The sequence below is a fragment of the Macaca nemestrina genome, chromosome 9 (assembly GCF_043159975.1).
Source record: "Macaca nemestrina isolate mMacNem1 chromosome 9, mMacNem.hap1, whole genome shotgun sequence".
In the NCBI taxonomy this organism is placed as follows: domain Eukaryota; kingdom Metazoa; phylum Chordata; class Mammalia; order Primates; family Cercopithecidae; genus Macaca; species Macaca nemestrina.
Window position 1 is genome coordinate 126475339 of NC_092133.1, and position 17635 is coordinate 126492973.

The 17635-nt window shown below is 38.0% G+C and overlaps 1 protein-coding gene across 2 annotated transcripts in view; it reads left to right on the forward strand.

Annotated features, from left to right (window-relative positions):
- LOC105488224 (ST8 alpha-N-acetyl-neuraminide alpha-2,8-sialyltransferase 6) overlaps positions 1-17635 on the forward strand; it is a 71525-nt gene that overhangs the window by 24872 nt on the left and 29018 nt on the right. For both annotated transcript variants that reach the window (XM_071070426.1, XM_024794873.2), the window contains exon 2: positions 3016-3102. Coding sequence is in view for 1 of the 2 variants with exons in the window: in XM_024794873.2 (XP_024650641.1) it covers positions 3016-3102 (87 nt within the window). In the remaining variant the exon portion in view is untranslated. The remainder of the gene's footprint in view (positions 1-3015; positions 3103-17635) is intronic.

Genomic DNA, 17635 nt, shown 5'->3' on the forward strand with positions numbered 1-17635 from the left:
AGCTATCCAGGGAACTCTTTAAAAAAGCATATCAATTTAAATATACTCTAGGTTCATAATAAATCATATTTCAAATTTTAAATATTTGATCCTTAAAAACAGCTGATATATAGTGCTTATTATCTTAGTTATAGCATCATGGAAAATACAATTTTTAGTTTAGTAATAAACATTTAAAAGTTTTTTGAGGAGTAATGTTCAATGAACTTCAACTCAAGTGTATAATTTGTCAAGTGTTGGCATATGTATACATCATTTCTATGATCATTAGATGATTATGACATCTCTGAATAAAGACAGTTTTACTATTTCCTTTTTAATCTGGATGGCTTTATTTCCTTTTCTTCTCTATTGCATTGGTTGGACCTCTAATACAATGTGGAATAGAGATGGTAAAAGTGGACATGCTTGTCTTTTTCCTGATTGTAGGGGGAAAGCATTCATCATTCAGTCTTTCACCATTAAGTATGATCCTAGCCATAGGTGTTTTTGTAAAATGCGCTTATCAAGTTGGAAATTCTGTTTTTCATTAAATTTTGTGAAAGTTTTCATCATTGCTGAATGTTGGATCAGGTCAAATCCTTTTGTGTGCTGAGATTATTATTTGTGTTTTTTTTTTATTCTGTTAATATGGTGAGCTGCCTTGATTGATTTTAAAATAAACCAAATTCCTGATATACACCTCAGTTGGTCACAGTGCTTTATCCTTTTTCATGTTGTTGGATTCAATTCAATTATATTTTGTTGAGGATTTTTTGCATCTATCTTTATAAGAAATTCTGGCCTTTTTTTTTTTTTTGAATATTTTTTCCTTATTTTGTATCAGGGTAACCCTGTTCTCATATAGTGAGCTGGGAAGTGTCTTACTCCCTTCAATTTTCTAGAAGACTTTGCCTACAATTGATATTAGTATTCCTTAAATGTTTCATAAAATTCTTCAATGAAGCCATTTCGGCCTAGTGTTTTGTTTGTTTTTTTTTTTTGCAGGAAGAATTTTAATTACAAAATCAATTTTATTAATGGCTATAGGACTATTTGTTATCAATTTCTTCTTGAGTGGCCTTTGGTAGTTTGTGTCTTTCAACACATATATCCATTGCATCTAAGTCACCAGCTTTGGCATAAAGTTATTATACTTTTAATGTTTTAAGGATTCTTAGCACTCCATCCTCTCTCATTTCTGGTACTGGTCATTTGTATCTTCTCTCACTTTTTTCTAATCAGTGTGGCAAGAGTTTTATCAATTTTATTGATGTTTTCAAAGAACGAGTTTTTGATCGCATTGAATTTTAAAGATTTTATCAGTTTCTACTCTAATCTCATTGTTTTCATTAATATTCTTTGCTTGGAAATATTATTTTCTTGTAATAATATTCCTTGCTCAGAAATATACTATGAATATAGCCCTTCTAACTTTGTTTTAATGATTCTTATCTTTTTACTTTTATTTACTTTTATTTATCTTTTTACTTTTATATTCTTATCTTTTTACTTTTAATATGTTTCATGTAGACAACATGTGGATTGGTTGATTATTATTCTCCTTCTTCTTCTTCTTCTTCTTCTTCTTCTTCTTCTTCTTCTTCTTCTTCTTCTTCTTCTTCTTCTTCTTCTTCTTCTTCTTCTTCTTTTTCTCCTTCTTCTGCTTCTGCTTCTTCCTCTTCTTCCCTTCTTCTTCCTCTTCTTCTTCCTCTTCCTCTTCTTCTTCTTCTTCTTCTTCATCTTCTCCCAGTTTGACATTTTTTGCCTTTTAATTGGTATGCCTAGATCCTTTATATTTGTTGAGATTAGTCACACAGTTGGGCCTAAATCTGCCATCTTGCTGTTTGTTCTCTACCTGTTCTTTATTCCCTTCTCTCTTTTTCTGCCTTCCTTTGGATTGAGTATTTTTATGATAACATTTTTATGATTTTGTTTGGTTTTGCTGGTTGTTTTAGGTGAAGAGTATTCATCTTTTTCTTATTGCTGTCAGTTGTCAAATGATTTATATCACTTCAATTTCCACTTCCCCACCTCCACCTCTTTCTGGCTTTTGTTCTGTAGTTGTCATGCATTTATGGCTACATATATAACCCCACCTCAAATATTATTATAGTCACTTTAAACAATTATCTTTCAAGAAGACTTAGAAAAATAAGAAAAAGTCTTTCATATGTATTTTCATATTTTACATTCCCAGTACTCTTCATCACGTTCTGTCAATCTAGATATCAGTCTGGTTTCATTTTTCTTCTCCATTATGTCTTCAACATATATTCTATCTCATTGTTGTAGAGCCTTTGATCACTAATAGCTGGCAACTAATGAATAAGTTACTAATTGAAATAAAGTTTAAGAGTTTTCTCACTCAAAGGGATATTTGCATTTCAAATGAGAACACAAAGACTAAAGGATATTCTGTGCTTTATAAATTAATACTTAATGGTGGAATTTCACATAGGGAGAGATCTACTGGGGACTGGGATCCTGCTCAGTGCTTCTCAAACTATACCACTCTAGCTATAGATTTTTACGTCAATAAAATTCTCTCTCAACAGTTCAATCCGGGTGTTGAATATACAGTTCAAAATTATAACTTAGTATAATTATTTGGAGGAAATTTTTGTCTATACATTCCGAGGTAAATATGTGAACTTAGAGTCTGAAAAAAATCTATTGAGTATGTATTTATGGCAAACATCTATAAAACATCTATAAAGATATATTTATTTGTCAATTATTTCAAGCCAAGGTGCAATGTCCATAAGATATATATGTGAGTTGGTGTGTTGTCATGGTTTTTAATACTACACTTGGCTTATGATATGTGCAAGTTATAAATCCCTAAACCAGCATAATAATCATTTACAAATTGTATTTTCTCAGTGTTTTGAAATGAGTGTGATTTTAATTATTTCTGCCTCATCTTGTATCATAAAATATTTAGACTAAAGTGAGTAGATTATAAAAGTATCTTCTAAGAACACTCACATATGAGATGGTTATTTTCTAATTCTATTGACATTTAATTTTTAGGTATTCAGAGAACGACTACCTTCAGATTATCACAGATATACAGAGCTGTCCATGGAAACGGCAAGCAGAAGAATATGCAAATTTTAGGTAATTTTTTTCATAAATAATATGAGATTTTAAAAGTGTCTTGTTCATTTGCTTTGTAGAGAAATAGGCAATATGTTATTAAAAAGAGAAGTAGAACCAACCCCAGCTGGCAATGAGGCCGACTGAATTCTAAGACCCTGTCATGAGCCACAGGGCATTCCATCTCCATTTCTTGTGTAGAAATTTGCATTATGTCACTGTTTTAATTACAGGAAATGCCAAATTCAAGAGAAAGATTTTATTATGTTTTTAAGTTATATTTTAGAAGATGTTGTGTTTTTTGGTACCACTGATATTTGGTATTTATTTATTTAGTAAATAAAATATCATAGTATTAAAGAATGTTTGGAAAACATAATAATCTATAATCCCATCACTTTAGAACAACAACTTTTGTTTCTTCCAGTTTTTCCTCATTCACTTTTTAACACAAGTGACATTCATGGGCGTGAGTTGCTCTAAGTAATAACCCAGAGAGGAGGTGTCACTTGACCATTATAGGGCTGTGGTTGGAGAACTTGTAGCCCATCCAGACAGAAATTAACTTTGTCAAAGCAATATGCAGTGAGGGAGCATCAATACTTATCTAATAGTTCTTACCCACTATACCTCCACATATCATAAATCAAGGTCAGTTGTCTCTGTGCTTGCTTGGTCTGGATTGTTCTGGTTTTTGTTTGAGGGAGGCTTCTTTTCTTTTTTCTCCTCCTCCTTCCTCTTCATCTTCTTCTTCTTTCTTCTTTCTCTTCTTTCCTCCTCCTCCTCCTTCTTTTTCCTCTTCCTCCTTTTCTTTTCTTCTTTCTTCTTTCCTCCTCCTCATTCTTTTTCTTCTCCTTCCTTCCTCCCTCCCTCCCTTCCTTCCTCCCTCCTTCCCTCCCTCTCCTCCTCCTGCTTCTTCTTCCTCCTCTTCCTCCTTTTTTTCCCACATTCTGATTCTTTCCTGTACATACCATTCCAATTTTGTCCTATGCCAAATTCTTTTATCCTATTACAATCCAGAGACATGTCTTTATCTTTACTTATTATTTTCAAAGTTTACTTGAAGCATTAAACTTGTAAAAAATATTACTAAAGAGACTTTGTTTTCCCCTAAAATACTCTTAAGAAATATCTGCAGTATGGTTCTCTTTTTTTATATGGGAAGGCAGCTCTTCTTGTTTGCCTTATGTAGTGGCTCTGCCTGTTCCTTCTTTAGCAGAATATGCTGGTATGATTGGACCAACTGCCTTTGATTCTGCTGCCAATGTGAGGAGGGTTCTGCTCCACCCCCAGTAGGTGAAAGAGTACCTTCCTGGTGGTGTCAAAGCTAAAAATGGGTATCTTCCCTCCACTGGGTAGACACATGGATATCATGACTTCCTGCAGGATACCATTAAACATCTTTCCAACCTGATATTTTAGGAAGAGAGGCTGGAAAGGGGATTCCTGTTTATTTCATTTCCAGGACGTTTTATGCCAAATCCAATCTATTTAAGACTGGATTTGAGAGGTCCTGGTGGCAGGAAGATGAGATTGAAAATTGCACAATCATAACCTAAATGATCACAGGGTTAGCAAGTGATAACAGAGTCTGATTTTCTGCATATACAGAATAGACAAGAAGAGGGAGAGATTCAGGTCGTGAGCTACTGAGGATCAATCTAAGATAATTAGCTGGAAAGATAGATTTGTAATGACTGTAATGATCCAAGTAGGGAGTATAGGAGCTTTTACTTGTGGCTGTTAAGTTGAGACCAAGCCTCCTGAGAGTAATGAAAATAAAACAAAGTATACCAAACACCTGTGTGAGGACACTGGAGCACCACTAAGGCAGGGAGAATTTAAAGGACTAAAGCCCAGAAGGTGAAGGGAACCCATCAATTTGGGCTGGTTTTTCTTATAAAGAACTTGCCGAATACAAAAGCAAAATTTGGCTGAGAGGCAGAGAAGCTGAGCAGAGCTTCCAGCAATCCCTGGAAAAAACACTGTTCAAAAGAACTGAAGGCCAACTTTGAATCCCTGGAAAACCCAGTTTTTAAAATAACTCAAGGGGCTGGGTGCGGTGGCTCACACCTGTATTCCCAGCACCTTAGGAGGCCAAGGGATCACCTGAGGTCAGGAGATCAAGAGCAGCCTGAACAACATGGTGAAACCTCATCTCTACTAAAAATACAAAAAAAAAAAAAAAATTAGCCAAAAGTGGTGGCACGCACTTGTAATCCCAGCTACTCAGGAGGCTGAGGCAGGAGAATCGCTTGAACCCGGGAGGCAGAGGTTGCAGATCACGCCATTGCACTCTAGCGTGGATGATATGACAGAGCAAGACTCCGTCTCAAAAAAAAAAAGAACTGAAGGCCAACTTCGAATCATTTCCATTCTGAGTTGGATTTAGATCCGCCCTTAGCTTAGATGCCTGATAAGAGCAAAAGGAAATCCCCTTCTTGGGGATTCTTTTGGGGGAAGGTAACCCAAGAACAGGCACAGACACATTTATTTATTGACTTGAATATTTATTATATTGTAATGTTCTTTTTATGGGCATATTTCTAAACTAAATTATAGAAACCCTCAACAGAAATCTATGCAATTAAATCATAATAAACCACCTACTTTCCTAAATTTTTACCAATATAGCTAGCCAAATCTGGGGAATCTCTGGCTTGTTTATAAAGCCGGTATTATAGATATGTTCCCTTTAATTATAGATGTCAGGTAGTTAAATTATTTTTAATTTTATTTACTTCGAGTATTTTATACCAACCAAATTGAAGAACAGTAGAATGTGAGTTTTTTAAATGTGGTAATTTTTAAACAGCAATTACAAAAGTTACATTAAATTTGGAAGAATACAAACAAGTCAACATATTTTAAACTCATCTGCAACCCGATTTTTGAAACTTCCAACTGTTGACACCTAGGGATTATTTGAAAATTATAGGACTCCTGTGGTCAAATGATCTAACAATAAGAGAACTTAAAAGTTATTTTTCTTAAATAAATATGTCACTTGCTATCAAAAAAGATAAAGTTTACTCAGCCGCAAATATTTAAGATTTACAAAGTCAGAGCACTGTAGCCTTTTTTCATGCCTGGTAGAGTGCTGGGCACAAAAAGGGCCTCTATAAAAAAAAAAAATTAAAGAAATGGATGCATGAAAGTAAACAAAAAAAGTGTAATGTTTTCTTACTGAACTTGAAGAACTTATAGTCACTTTAGAAAGACAAGAAATATAAATATGAATATTTGTGATTGAATAGCAGAATGAGTGATTTAGACAAATACTGTGATATACTAATGCAAGAGCACTGTGGGATATAGTTTTGTGAAATGTTTTGTGAAAAGAGGCAGAACTTAAGCTATAGCTCCAAAGGTGGCTAGAAAGGGAGGGTGAGACCAATTTGGGGCTGATGAGGCCAGGAAGAAAGGCCAATAAGTTTCAAGGCCAGTTGGGTTAGAGCAATGAACTTGTACTATTAGGCACGCAAGGTAAAGGGGATAATTTCAGGTAGACAAGGAAGGATCTGATGCACAGAGATCTGGTTATCAGAGTAAAGTCCACAGACATTCTGTAGATACCACGAGCCCAAGAGGAATATTGCTAGCAAAGGAATTACAAATTGAATTTATTGTTTTAGGGAAAGTATTCGGACAGCATAATGAATGAAAGCAAGTTGGAGTATTAGGAGGGAGGGGTAGTGTAGAAAAATCAGAGCAGGTAGGGGCTGGTTGTAGACAAGTAACTACAGAATGGTGACCACCTACAACATCAATGGTAGTTATGAAAATATTAAGAGAGAGATGCTTCACTATGAACCCTTTGGGGACATGGCGAGATCTTGTTTATCTTTGTATCTCCAGTGCCTATCACATAGATGGTACCCAATAAATTGCTCCATGACTGAAGACTTGGTAGGACTTGGTTACTTGTTGACTTCCAGTTCTCTCGTTGAAGGAGAAGAAAAATAAAGTCAAATGAGAAATCTTGCATCTGAAATACTCATGCTGCTACTGACAAATAGAAAGATTTCAAAGAGAAATTGGATAGAGAAGATGAAAGCATCTCGGACAGGATGTGTTTGAGCTGATTTTAGGACAACTGGATACAGAAGACCTTTTCCGTGGTCTGGAGAAAATATAAATGCTAAGAGAAAATGAATTCTCTCAAAAAAGAAAAGCAACTGCAGTTTACATCTGGCTTTTGTAAGAAATAGGGCTTCTCTAAATCTATCTTCTCAGCAATTTTAACTTTCTTTTTGTGCTTCGGGGGGGTTTGTCCTCTTTTTACAGATTCCTAAGCTTTTACTCGTTTAACACTGAGAACTTGGCAGCTTGGCGCTTGAGTCTCAAACTTCCTTCAGCTTTTACCTGGAAATATGAGAGGCTTAACTAGGAAGATTCTTAATCTGAAGTTCATGAAAGTGGTTTCCTAAAACTCTCGAAATTGTTTGTGAGATTTTGTACGTGTTTCTGGGAAAAGAATCTGTGACTTTCATCAGATTCTCAGGGAGTCTAGGACCTTCCACATGGACTAATGTATTTCTAAGGATCTTTCTGGCCCTGAGACTCTGTTTGGGATTCAATTGCCTTTTTCACTTTCCATGATGGCGTGATTATCCCAAGCATAGGTGTGAGTCTGGCTCAGATTTACCTGAAATTTACCAGAGATTCTAAGTTTCCGCTATGAATCTGCATTTTGTGAGATACTAGTTGAATACTGCATTTTGTGAGATACTCAGAGAGAGATTTAAGTAAGACTTGAAGATGTCCTGCTCTCTCTTCTTTCTTGGTATCTAATTTCTTTTAGTTGTAGCTGTACAAAGTCAACGATGTTGAGGTGTGTGCTTTTTCTGCTTTTAAAAATTTGATTGATTCTCCTATAAGAGGTCCCTACCCCCTTCCCTCCAAGGACAAGCTAATGCACAGAATAATTTGTGAAAAATCTACCTGGATTTCAGTCTAAGAAATTATTGCTCTTCACAGTCTCTCCCTCTGATTTTTAGAAAAATGATGGATAATCCTTTGCTTGAACGTGACACTCAGCTATTTGAGAATAACATTGAGATGCTTAAATTTAAATTAAACATGATATGAGACACCCTCTACTCCTCCTTCCCCACTTCTGCTTCACCCTTGAAGGCTCCTTTGTGAAACCCTGGAAACTTCTGGTAAGCAAGTTTTATCCCAGAAGATCAGTAGCTTCAGTAATTAGTCTTAGATTCCCTAGGTAACTTGCATGGTAATTACTGCATTAGTGTCTTGAATGGTTTTCTAACTTAAAAGAACCGTATTCATTTGTGTAACCAATTACAGAAAACTAATAGGTACACAGTAACAGTGCTTAATTTCTAGTTTACTTCCCTGTTCCCCCCCACCCCAAGAAATACACACACTATTATTTTGTTTCTTAATTTCTTTTGGAGCCACTAATACCATTTGATTTTTTTAGACATCCTCACATTTCAAAGAGATGAGTTGGAATCCAAGGTGACTGAATATTATCAATCACATATTTACTGAAAACTTAGTGGCAGGAAACAGTGCTGTTATGTCAACCCACACATTTATGACTCATGCAAATGAGATACCTTTCAAATGACTTGTAAAACAGGTATTTTGTGCCCGATTACTTTGTTACAGATAACTATTACATGGTGGCAATTTTATTAAATCTTGAATTATCCCCTCGGGTTTGATTACATTAAAATTTCTTGGAAATTATTCCTTTGTCTTTCTTGTGTTGGATATGTGAGAAAAGATTCCAGTACTGTATTTGTAAATTCATTGATATTTCTAAAATAACAGTCACTGTGTTGCTTTCATTTTTATTTTCGCTCTTTGAAGAATATAGTGTTAAACAAAATACACATGCATATCTACCACATATGTTAATTGTTTTAACTATATGACATTTACATTATTCAAACCATGCCATTTAATGATTTAACTTTGTGAAAGGACATAAATTATGAAAAGAGATGGGATAAGTTAATCAAATTTTTACATTAGATAATAAAACTGGAAAACCACACTTAGTCTTACCACAAAGTTTTCAGTTATTTTCTGAACCATTTCTCCAAAAGCAATAGTATTGTTTGATTTTGGTAAGTGTTTTGTGAGCTTACACTTTTTCTTTTCTTTTTTTTTTTTTTTTTTTTTGAGACGGAGTCTCACGCTGTTGCCCAGGCTGGAGTGCAGTGGCGCGATCTCGGCTCACTGCAAGCTCCGCCTCCTGGGTTCACGCCATTCTCCTGCCTCAGCCTCCTGAGTAGCTGGGACTACAGGCACCCGCCACCGCGCCCGGCTAATTTTTTGTATTTTTAGTAGAGACGGGGTTTCACTGTGGTCTCGAACTCCTGACCTTGTGATCCGCCCGCCTCGGCCTCCCAAAGTGCTGGGATTACAGGCTTGAGCCACCGCGCCCGGCCACTTTTTCATTCAATTAACATTTATTGAACCTTATTATGTTCCAGGCATTTTGTTCTGTGAGACAAAGTTCTTGGAGAAAACCAAAAATCATCTCTGCTAGGGGCTTCTTTTGAGAATACAAGACTAAGTTCATTTTTCTGAGCCACTATTCTCTTCTAAATGTTTGCTGTTTACAATTCATACAGGGTGACTACATTGACAGCTGAAAGCAATACATATTTTGTTTTTTTTTTTTAATTTAAGAAGATGTATACTTTATGATAGGTGATTTGGGTCAGTTGTCAGATTGAAAAAGCTTTTTTCTTTGTTTCCTCTGCATCGAGACCATTTTTCATCATTAATATACTGTCATATCATCTTCTATTTATCATTGCCATACAGCGTGCCTGTGCATTTAGAAAAAGCAACAAAAACCACACCATGTCATTACTTCTGCCGTATTTAATAACAGAAGCTAGCTCTTGCACATTTAGGGATTAGCTCCTCTCCTTGGTCTTCAGAATATAAACCTTGCCATCGAAGTGTATAGAACTCACATGGCGTTCACTGGTCCTCTAAATTCTATTTCAAAATTTATCTCCCAAGTTTTACTCAGTATTACCTATATATTTTTATGTTCACATGTCAAATAAGCTCCGTTTTAGGCTGCCTTGTGTTTCAAATTCTCTTTTCCTTATATAACATTGCTTGCCATGTCTTCACTGGTACATTACATTGTTTACATTGGTACAATATCCCAGCAGACAGATCTTTCTCCAGTGTTTTAACATTATTCCTTCACTTATAAGTTTATATTTCAATTGCCTTTCTATCCTTTGCTTTAATCATCATATTCTTTTATATTTCATTTCACCTTGTGTTAGTTCCGACATTCTACTCACATATGTCAGCTGATCTTTTATAAGCTTAACAATATCAATGTACACATTAGTTGTTAAGCGAAAAACTTAGACATCTGAGTTGCTGATTGAATTTGGACTTTTTGAAGAGTTTTACTTATTATTCTTTTAAATTTAAATGTTTATTTTTAATTGATGAATATTGTATCTATGGAATAAAATATGGTGTTTTGATATATGCATACATTGTGGAATAATTATATCAGGCTAATTAACATATCCATCAGCTCACATGCTTAGCATTTTTTTTTATAGTGAGAACTTTTAAAATCTACTCTTTTAGCAATTTTGAAATATGCAATACATTATTAGGAACTATGGTCACCCTGCTGTGCAATAGATCTTGAAAATGTATTCTTTCTGCCCAACTGAAACTTTGTATCCTTTGACCATCATCATCTCATTTCCCTTGCCTCCCAGTCTCTTGTAACCACCATTCTACTCTGTACTTCTCTAAGTTCAACTTTCTTAGATTCCACGTGTAAGTGAGATCATGTGCCTAGCTTAGTTCACTTAGCATAATGTCCTCCAGGTTTATTCTTAGTGTCTGCAATGACAGAATTTCCTCATTTTTTAAGGCTGTATACTATTCCACTGTGTGTGTGTATATATACACATATATATATATACACACACATATATATATATATGCATTCAACCATTGATGGACACTTAGGCTGATTCTACATCTTGGCTATTGTGAATCATGCTGCAGGAAACATGGGAATGTAGACACCTTTTTGACATATTGATTTCGTTTCCTTTGGGTATTTATTCATTTTCTTTCTTTAGCTGTCATGTTACGTGGGGCCCTAGGAGTTTGGGTTTCATCTAATATGTGATGGTGGAAGAATGTAACGTAAAATGAAGGCTAAATACACATGTCCTGGTTACAGTACTAACAATTTTTTTTACTTTTATTTATTCTGGAAGAAATTTAACCGCCCCCCGCCCCCCGCCATTTAACAAATGAAGAGGTAAAGATTCAGAGAGTTTAGGTGAATTTTCCAAGGTGTCATCACTAGTAAATGAAGGAACTGGATAGCTAATCTTGGAATTCTCAATATCCATTGACCACTCTGCCATATCATGTCAAAAATGATTAGTGCAGTGGACTTGTACAGGATAGATAGGACAGGTGGCCTCTCCTGCACTGGGCCAGGTGTGAAGTGATGAAGACTTGGACTGCGAAGCCTAGTAAAGCAATTAGAAGAGAGATGCTGGGGTGGGGGCAGGGAACACTCAGCAGTTCCAGGGAAAGGGAAAAGTGGCAAGATGATGACATGAGGCTTCTCCAGTTGTTGAAGTCTCATAATATTCTTGGCTTTTCTGAACACAATGTCTTCCATTTTGCATCTCACTAGATTCATTAAGGGGCAATCACTGATGTCTGACTTTCCGATTCTAAATGTGTAGGTCATGCCACCTTCCCAATTTTTTTAGGGAGTCAGGAGTTTGAAGATCAAACTCTACTCTGAGATTAGTGTCCCGGATTAACCTGAACCAGGGCTCACTATAAGTGCCACTATCTTATCTGTCAGTGTGATGTCAGCCGGATGATCACACAGACTACAGGCATCTGCCCTCTAGGTTGCTGGGATTTTTCCCAATGTACCAAGTGGCTAGTTCAAGAGACAACTCTGTTTTAACGGAGGTATAGATGTACTGCTAAATAAAAAGGTGGTGTCTATTTGAAGCTCTTAATTTTCTTCCAATCTATTAGGGCTGAAATGGTATGTTTTCCTGCCTTTAGAATCCCTGAATCACTGGATTTCTTAGATCATTTTTGTTTTGTTTTATTTTGTTTTGTTGCGATGGGGTCTCACTATGTGGCCCAGGCTGGTCTTGAACTCCGGGGCTCAAACGATCCTCCTGCCTCAGCCTCCTGAGTAGCTGGGGCTAGATCATTGTTTTCTTAATAACACAAACTACTCCTTTAGTTTGAAGCAAGCATTCATCGTGAGCCAGTTGATTGTAAAATCACAGTATGTCAGCATGCCATCTCGATTTTATTTTTTGTTTCATTTCTTAAACACTCAAAGATGCTTTGTCCTCCTCTACACAACCAAATCCGGGAAGGAGTTGTCCATACCCACTCTCTCATAGTACCTTCTACTTAATCCATGACCTTCAAACTGGTCACCATGAACCGTGGTGAATCCTTCTCATCTACTTCTTGCCCAGTAACTGGAGGGACCATGGACTTTGGTCACATCACTCCAACAACTTCCACCCCTGCCCCAACCAGTTTAGAACCAGTTATCCCCTCCTCTGGGAAGCCTTCCCTGGACAACCTGATTAAGTCATTGCTGCCATACTATCCTGAAATTCACCTTCATTACACTAGCCGCAGTTAATAAATTTTCATTTGTGTGTGTGTGTGTGTGTGTGTTTAATTTACAGGCTTGGTTAATCTGAGCCATGTGTTTTATGGAGTGTATCAGGAGGAACAAAGGATCTTTCTAGGTGGTTCAGAAAATAGGTCAAGACTCACTATAGGAACTAGGAGTTGGAAAGGGTTGAGGAGTACAGTCTGGTTTCTAGGCTCAGCTTTAAGTTGACTCCATGTGTCTTGTTTGTTTCAGGCGTTTTATTATTGATGTTTCTTGTTTGTTATCCCTAATCTTTCATTTTCTTTTAAATTTGGTCTCCTCTGTAAGTGAATGAATTCGTACTAGAACATCTTAAAGGCACCATTTTACCTTTGCTGCTGGTTATTGATGGCAACATCTTTATTCTTATTAGGCTAAGCCACTTTTCCCAGCCAGTGTCTTTATCAGTAAAATGGAAACAATACATACCTGTGTGAGTTTTTATGAACATTCAACATGTCAAATGCTCAGTACAGAGGCTGTTACATATTAGAATTTCAGCACATCGTAGCTATTGTGATTATTTCCAGTTTAATTTTTCTGGCTTACAATTCATATTTTACTAACTAGTTTAAACTCTTGGTATCTGCAATAAATACAGCAAGTCTATGATGGAGCAGTAGCGCTATAATAGTTTCTGTTCCAGTCCTCTGCCTAAGGGGATGTGTAAACATTTATAAACCCCAGTCTTGCTTTTGTGATCGTTTCATATGCATCACCACGCGCTTGGTAAGGTCCAACCCTTCCTGTTCAGTTCCTTCCGTTCGAACTTTCTTTGGTATTTTCATGATGGAAAGTAGGTCACACGGAGCAGAAAGTATTAAACTTCAACTTTCTAGGTTATCATCTTTCTGTGCATTATTTTCTATAGAAACGGACTTACCTTTATATGGACTGTCTGCGGCTTGTCCCTCCCTTTCAAGATGGCCGGTCAAACCACGGGCTCTGAGGTCTAATCAGGAATCGCTCTGAATTCCCTGAAAATTAATCAGCTCGAGTATAGGCAGAGCCAAGAGTTACGCTTCCTGCCCTGTCCCCAGATTACTTAGCCCTTGCCTAGGGCTAAATAAGGGCTGACAACCCAGGGTAGGAAGGGATCATTCTTATTTGAGATTCTGCTGGGTGAAGCCTAAGGGCAAAGATGAAAAGTTAGGATTTGGAAGGGAGCCAGAAGCCAAAAGCAGTTCCCAGAGGCCAGGCAAAAACAGAAGCTGAGTGCAGGGCTGAAGCCAAAGAGCAGAAGATGATAAATTCCACAGTGAACCGTGGGAGCTGTCCTGGAACAACCGCCTGAGATGTGCGCTGGCTTACGGCCCCTTTAGGTATGTGAACCCGGCTCATTTAATGACCATGAGCAGAAATGACCTGCCTCCCTGTTTCTCCACCTGTGCAAGACACAGTTTCCCAGTCAGAGCACAGATGAAGCTCCTTGAAATACACGTGCATTGCTGGTCCTTGCTGAAGCCTACAGTTAGGACTTGGTCTGGTAAATTGAAGTTCATGAAATAAGATCTTTTATAAAAGACGGTGGCATAAATACAAAATATACTGTGAACATTTCCCTTAAGAAATTAGCACGTTGGTGTAATTACACATAAGACTGATTCAGCATTATAATTACAAAACTGTTTTCATAGGATTCAGTATTGATTCAGGCTCTCAATATGTTGCCAGACAACGTCTGCAAAAAAAACAACAACAAAAAAAAAGTTTCCTACTCTTCCCTTTTCCTTCCCTAAAAAATCTAACTAAATAAAAGTTTATAATCCGTCAACAAAACTTGGTTTCTTTACATTCTCTTCTTCACACATGGAACAATAATGGCAGTGACCTAGATTTTTTTTTGTCTGCAAACTAAACTATATTCTGAAATCTTAACATTAATCATAACTGTTGATTTTGTATTTTTAGAACTTGCATTTTTCACACTTACAATCGGCTTTAATTTCTTTTTTTTTTTTTCTTTTGAGACGGAGTCTCACCCTGCCGCCCAGGCTGGAGTGCAGTGGTGCGGTCTTGCCTCACTGCAACTTCCTCCTCCCGGGTTCAAGCGATTCTCCTGCCTCAGCCTCCTGAGTAGCTGGGACTACAGGTGCCCGCCACCACGCCCGGCTAATTTTTTGTATTTCTAGTAGAGATGGGGTTTCGCTGTGTTAGCCAGGATGGTCTCAATCTCCTGACCTCGTGATCTACCCACTTCAGCAGGCATGGGACACCCATGCAATTAAAGCTCTGGGGGGTCCTTGCAAGTCACTTCTGTCACAGTTTTATGCTCATTGCAAACGGCACCTGAAGGCGGCCGCATGGGTGCACCCCTCACCTCTTTCCAATGATTTCACAGTCCCACTTTTTCACAATCTCACTCCGGTTCTGCAACGTGATCCCATTTTTTTTTCTTTACAAGTCTTAGCATGAATTAAAACCACAACAGGTCACCACCTTCATTATTAACCTATCGTGGTCCTCTCCCCTCTCTTACACTACTCTGTGTGTCAGAAAAAGCACCATCCTTCTCCCAGTGGCCTGAATCAGAAACCCCTGCGTGACCCTCGCTGTCTTCTTCAGTGCCCGTTTCTAGTCCGTCGCCAAACTTTTGCTAAAGTCTTACACCCTAAATATGTTTTAAACCTATCTTCTCTTTGCAATCTCACCACCCATCTCTGGTCTGGGTTACTTGGATAGCTAATTGTCTGTGTCTACTTGGTTAGGCTCTAGTACCGTTATTTAATCAAATGCTAATCAAAGTGTTGCTGTGAGGTATTTGGTAGATGTGGTTAATATCTACAATCAACTGACATTAAATAAAGGCACTTACCATTGTTAATGTGGGTGGGTCTCATCTCAATCAATTAAAGCCCTTACAAGCAAAAACTGAGGTGTCCCAGAGAAGAGGTAGTTCGACTTCAAGATTGCAGAATCAACTCCTGCCTGGATGTGCAACCTGCAAGCTTACCCTACAGATTTTAGATGTGTCAGCCGTTGCAATTGTGTGGACCAATTCTTGAGTCTCTTTAGATAGATAGATAGATAGATAGATAGATAAATAGATAGATAGATACATACATACATACATACATACATACATACATACATATATACACACATAGATACATAGATAGATAACATAGATAGAAGACAGATAAGTAGATGATAGATTGGTAGGCTGTTGATTCTATTTTTCTGGAGAGCCCAGACATACATAGCTATTGTTCTCTCTTAACTGGCATCTTGGTTATCTATTGCTGCATAAGGAACTGCCCCCAAACTGATGGCTTGTTTGTTTTCAATGATTTCATATTCTCTCTCAGTTTCGTGGGCTGCCTGGACTCAGCAGGGGAATTCTTTTCTTGTTGTTGTGACTGTTTTTGAGACAGGATCTCACTCTGTCATCCATACTGGTGTGCGGTGGCACCATCACAGCTCACTGCAACCTTGACCTCCTGTGATCAAGCAATCCTCCTGCCTCAGCCTCCTGAGTAGCTGGGACAGCAGGAGCACGCCACCAAGCCCAGCTAATTTTTGAATTTTTTTGTAGAGATGGGGTTTCCCTATGTTGCCCAGGCAACTCCTGGGCTTGAGCGGAAATCGATCCTGCCATCTCAGCAAGGTGTTGGAATTACAGATGTGAGCCACCACACTCAGCCCAGGGAACTCTTAATGGAGGGCTTTCATAGGGTTGCAGTCCACTGAGTCATCTGAGAGCTTGCCTGAGCTGGACGTCCAAGATGTGACACTCACATGTCAGTTCAGTTACCACTGACTGCTTACTAGGAATTCAGCTAGGGCTGCCATCTAAAGGGTCTTCAAAGGAGCCTCCACATGTGACTTGAGCTTCTTGCAGCTCAAGAAGACTCAATTCCTTGGGGGAATGGCTGGATTTCTTGGGGAAGTGTCCAGAGAATGAACATTCCAAGAGATCCAGGCAGAAGCCACAACACTTTTTATGACCTGGCACTGGAAATCCCAGAATGTCACTTCTTCTGTAGTATTCTACTGGTTCAAGTACTTTCTAAGGCCAGCTCCAATTCAAGGGGAGGAATTTTAGGTTTCATTTTCTGACATGTGCATGTAGGGAGAGAACGAGTTGATGGTGGCCACTGCAACACTGGGTCATTGCCTATCCTTCTAACTGATCAGTGGGATCTTTCTGCAGACCCACTAATCTATCCTCACTGAAGCCAGGGTGCACATGCTAAAATGCATATCCCGTGTGTCACTTCCATAACTAAGACCCTTCAATGCTTTGCCCTTTCCCATAGAAGAAATCCACATTGTTGACTTTGTGATGCCTATAAAACTCTTACTATAGTTCTCCAGCATTCTCCACCTAGTTCTCCATCTCCCAAGTCACACAGGATTTCTTTCAGAATTTTGCACATTCTATGCTCTCTCTCTCTCTCTCTCTCTCCTCCCGGCTTTCACATTCTCTCCTTCCTGCTTCTCAAACAGTCTTTACCCCTCCATCTCCTTCTCTTGCCTCACCTGGCTAGTTCTGTTTATCTTTAAGTTTTCAGCTTAAGCTTTGTGTTTTGTGGGGAGCTGTCCCCAAACTTTGGGTGGCTTAGGTACCTTCCAACATGCTCTTGACCCCATGGCTGGCCCAGTTCCTTGGGCTTGCATGACTGTGAAATTGGACTCAGCCAAACTTGCTTGTACTTTGCTTTATTATGGAGCCAGCAAAATATAAACACAAGATTAAGGATTCAAGAGAGTGGATTGTCCCACTCAGAGCAGCACCTGAAGTGCTCCAGGCATCTCAGTCTCAAAGGTCCACTGTTGTGACAAGAGGAAGCGAGCTTTTGTGCTGCAGTCTCACCCCTCCCAGCTCCCTCTGTGAAGCCTCAGAAGTATATAGTA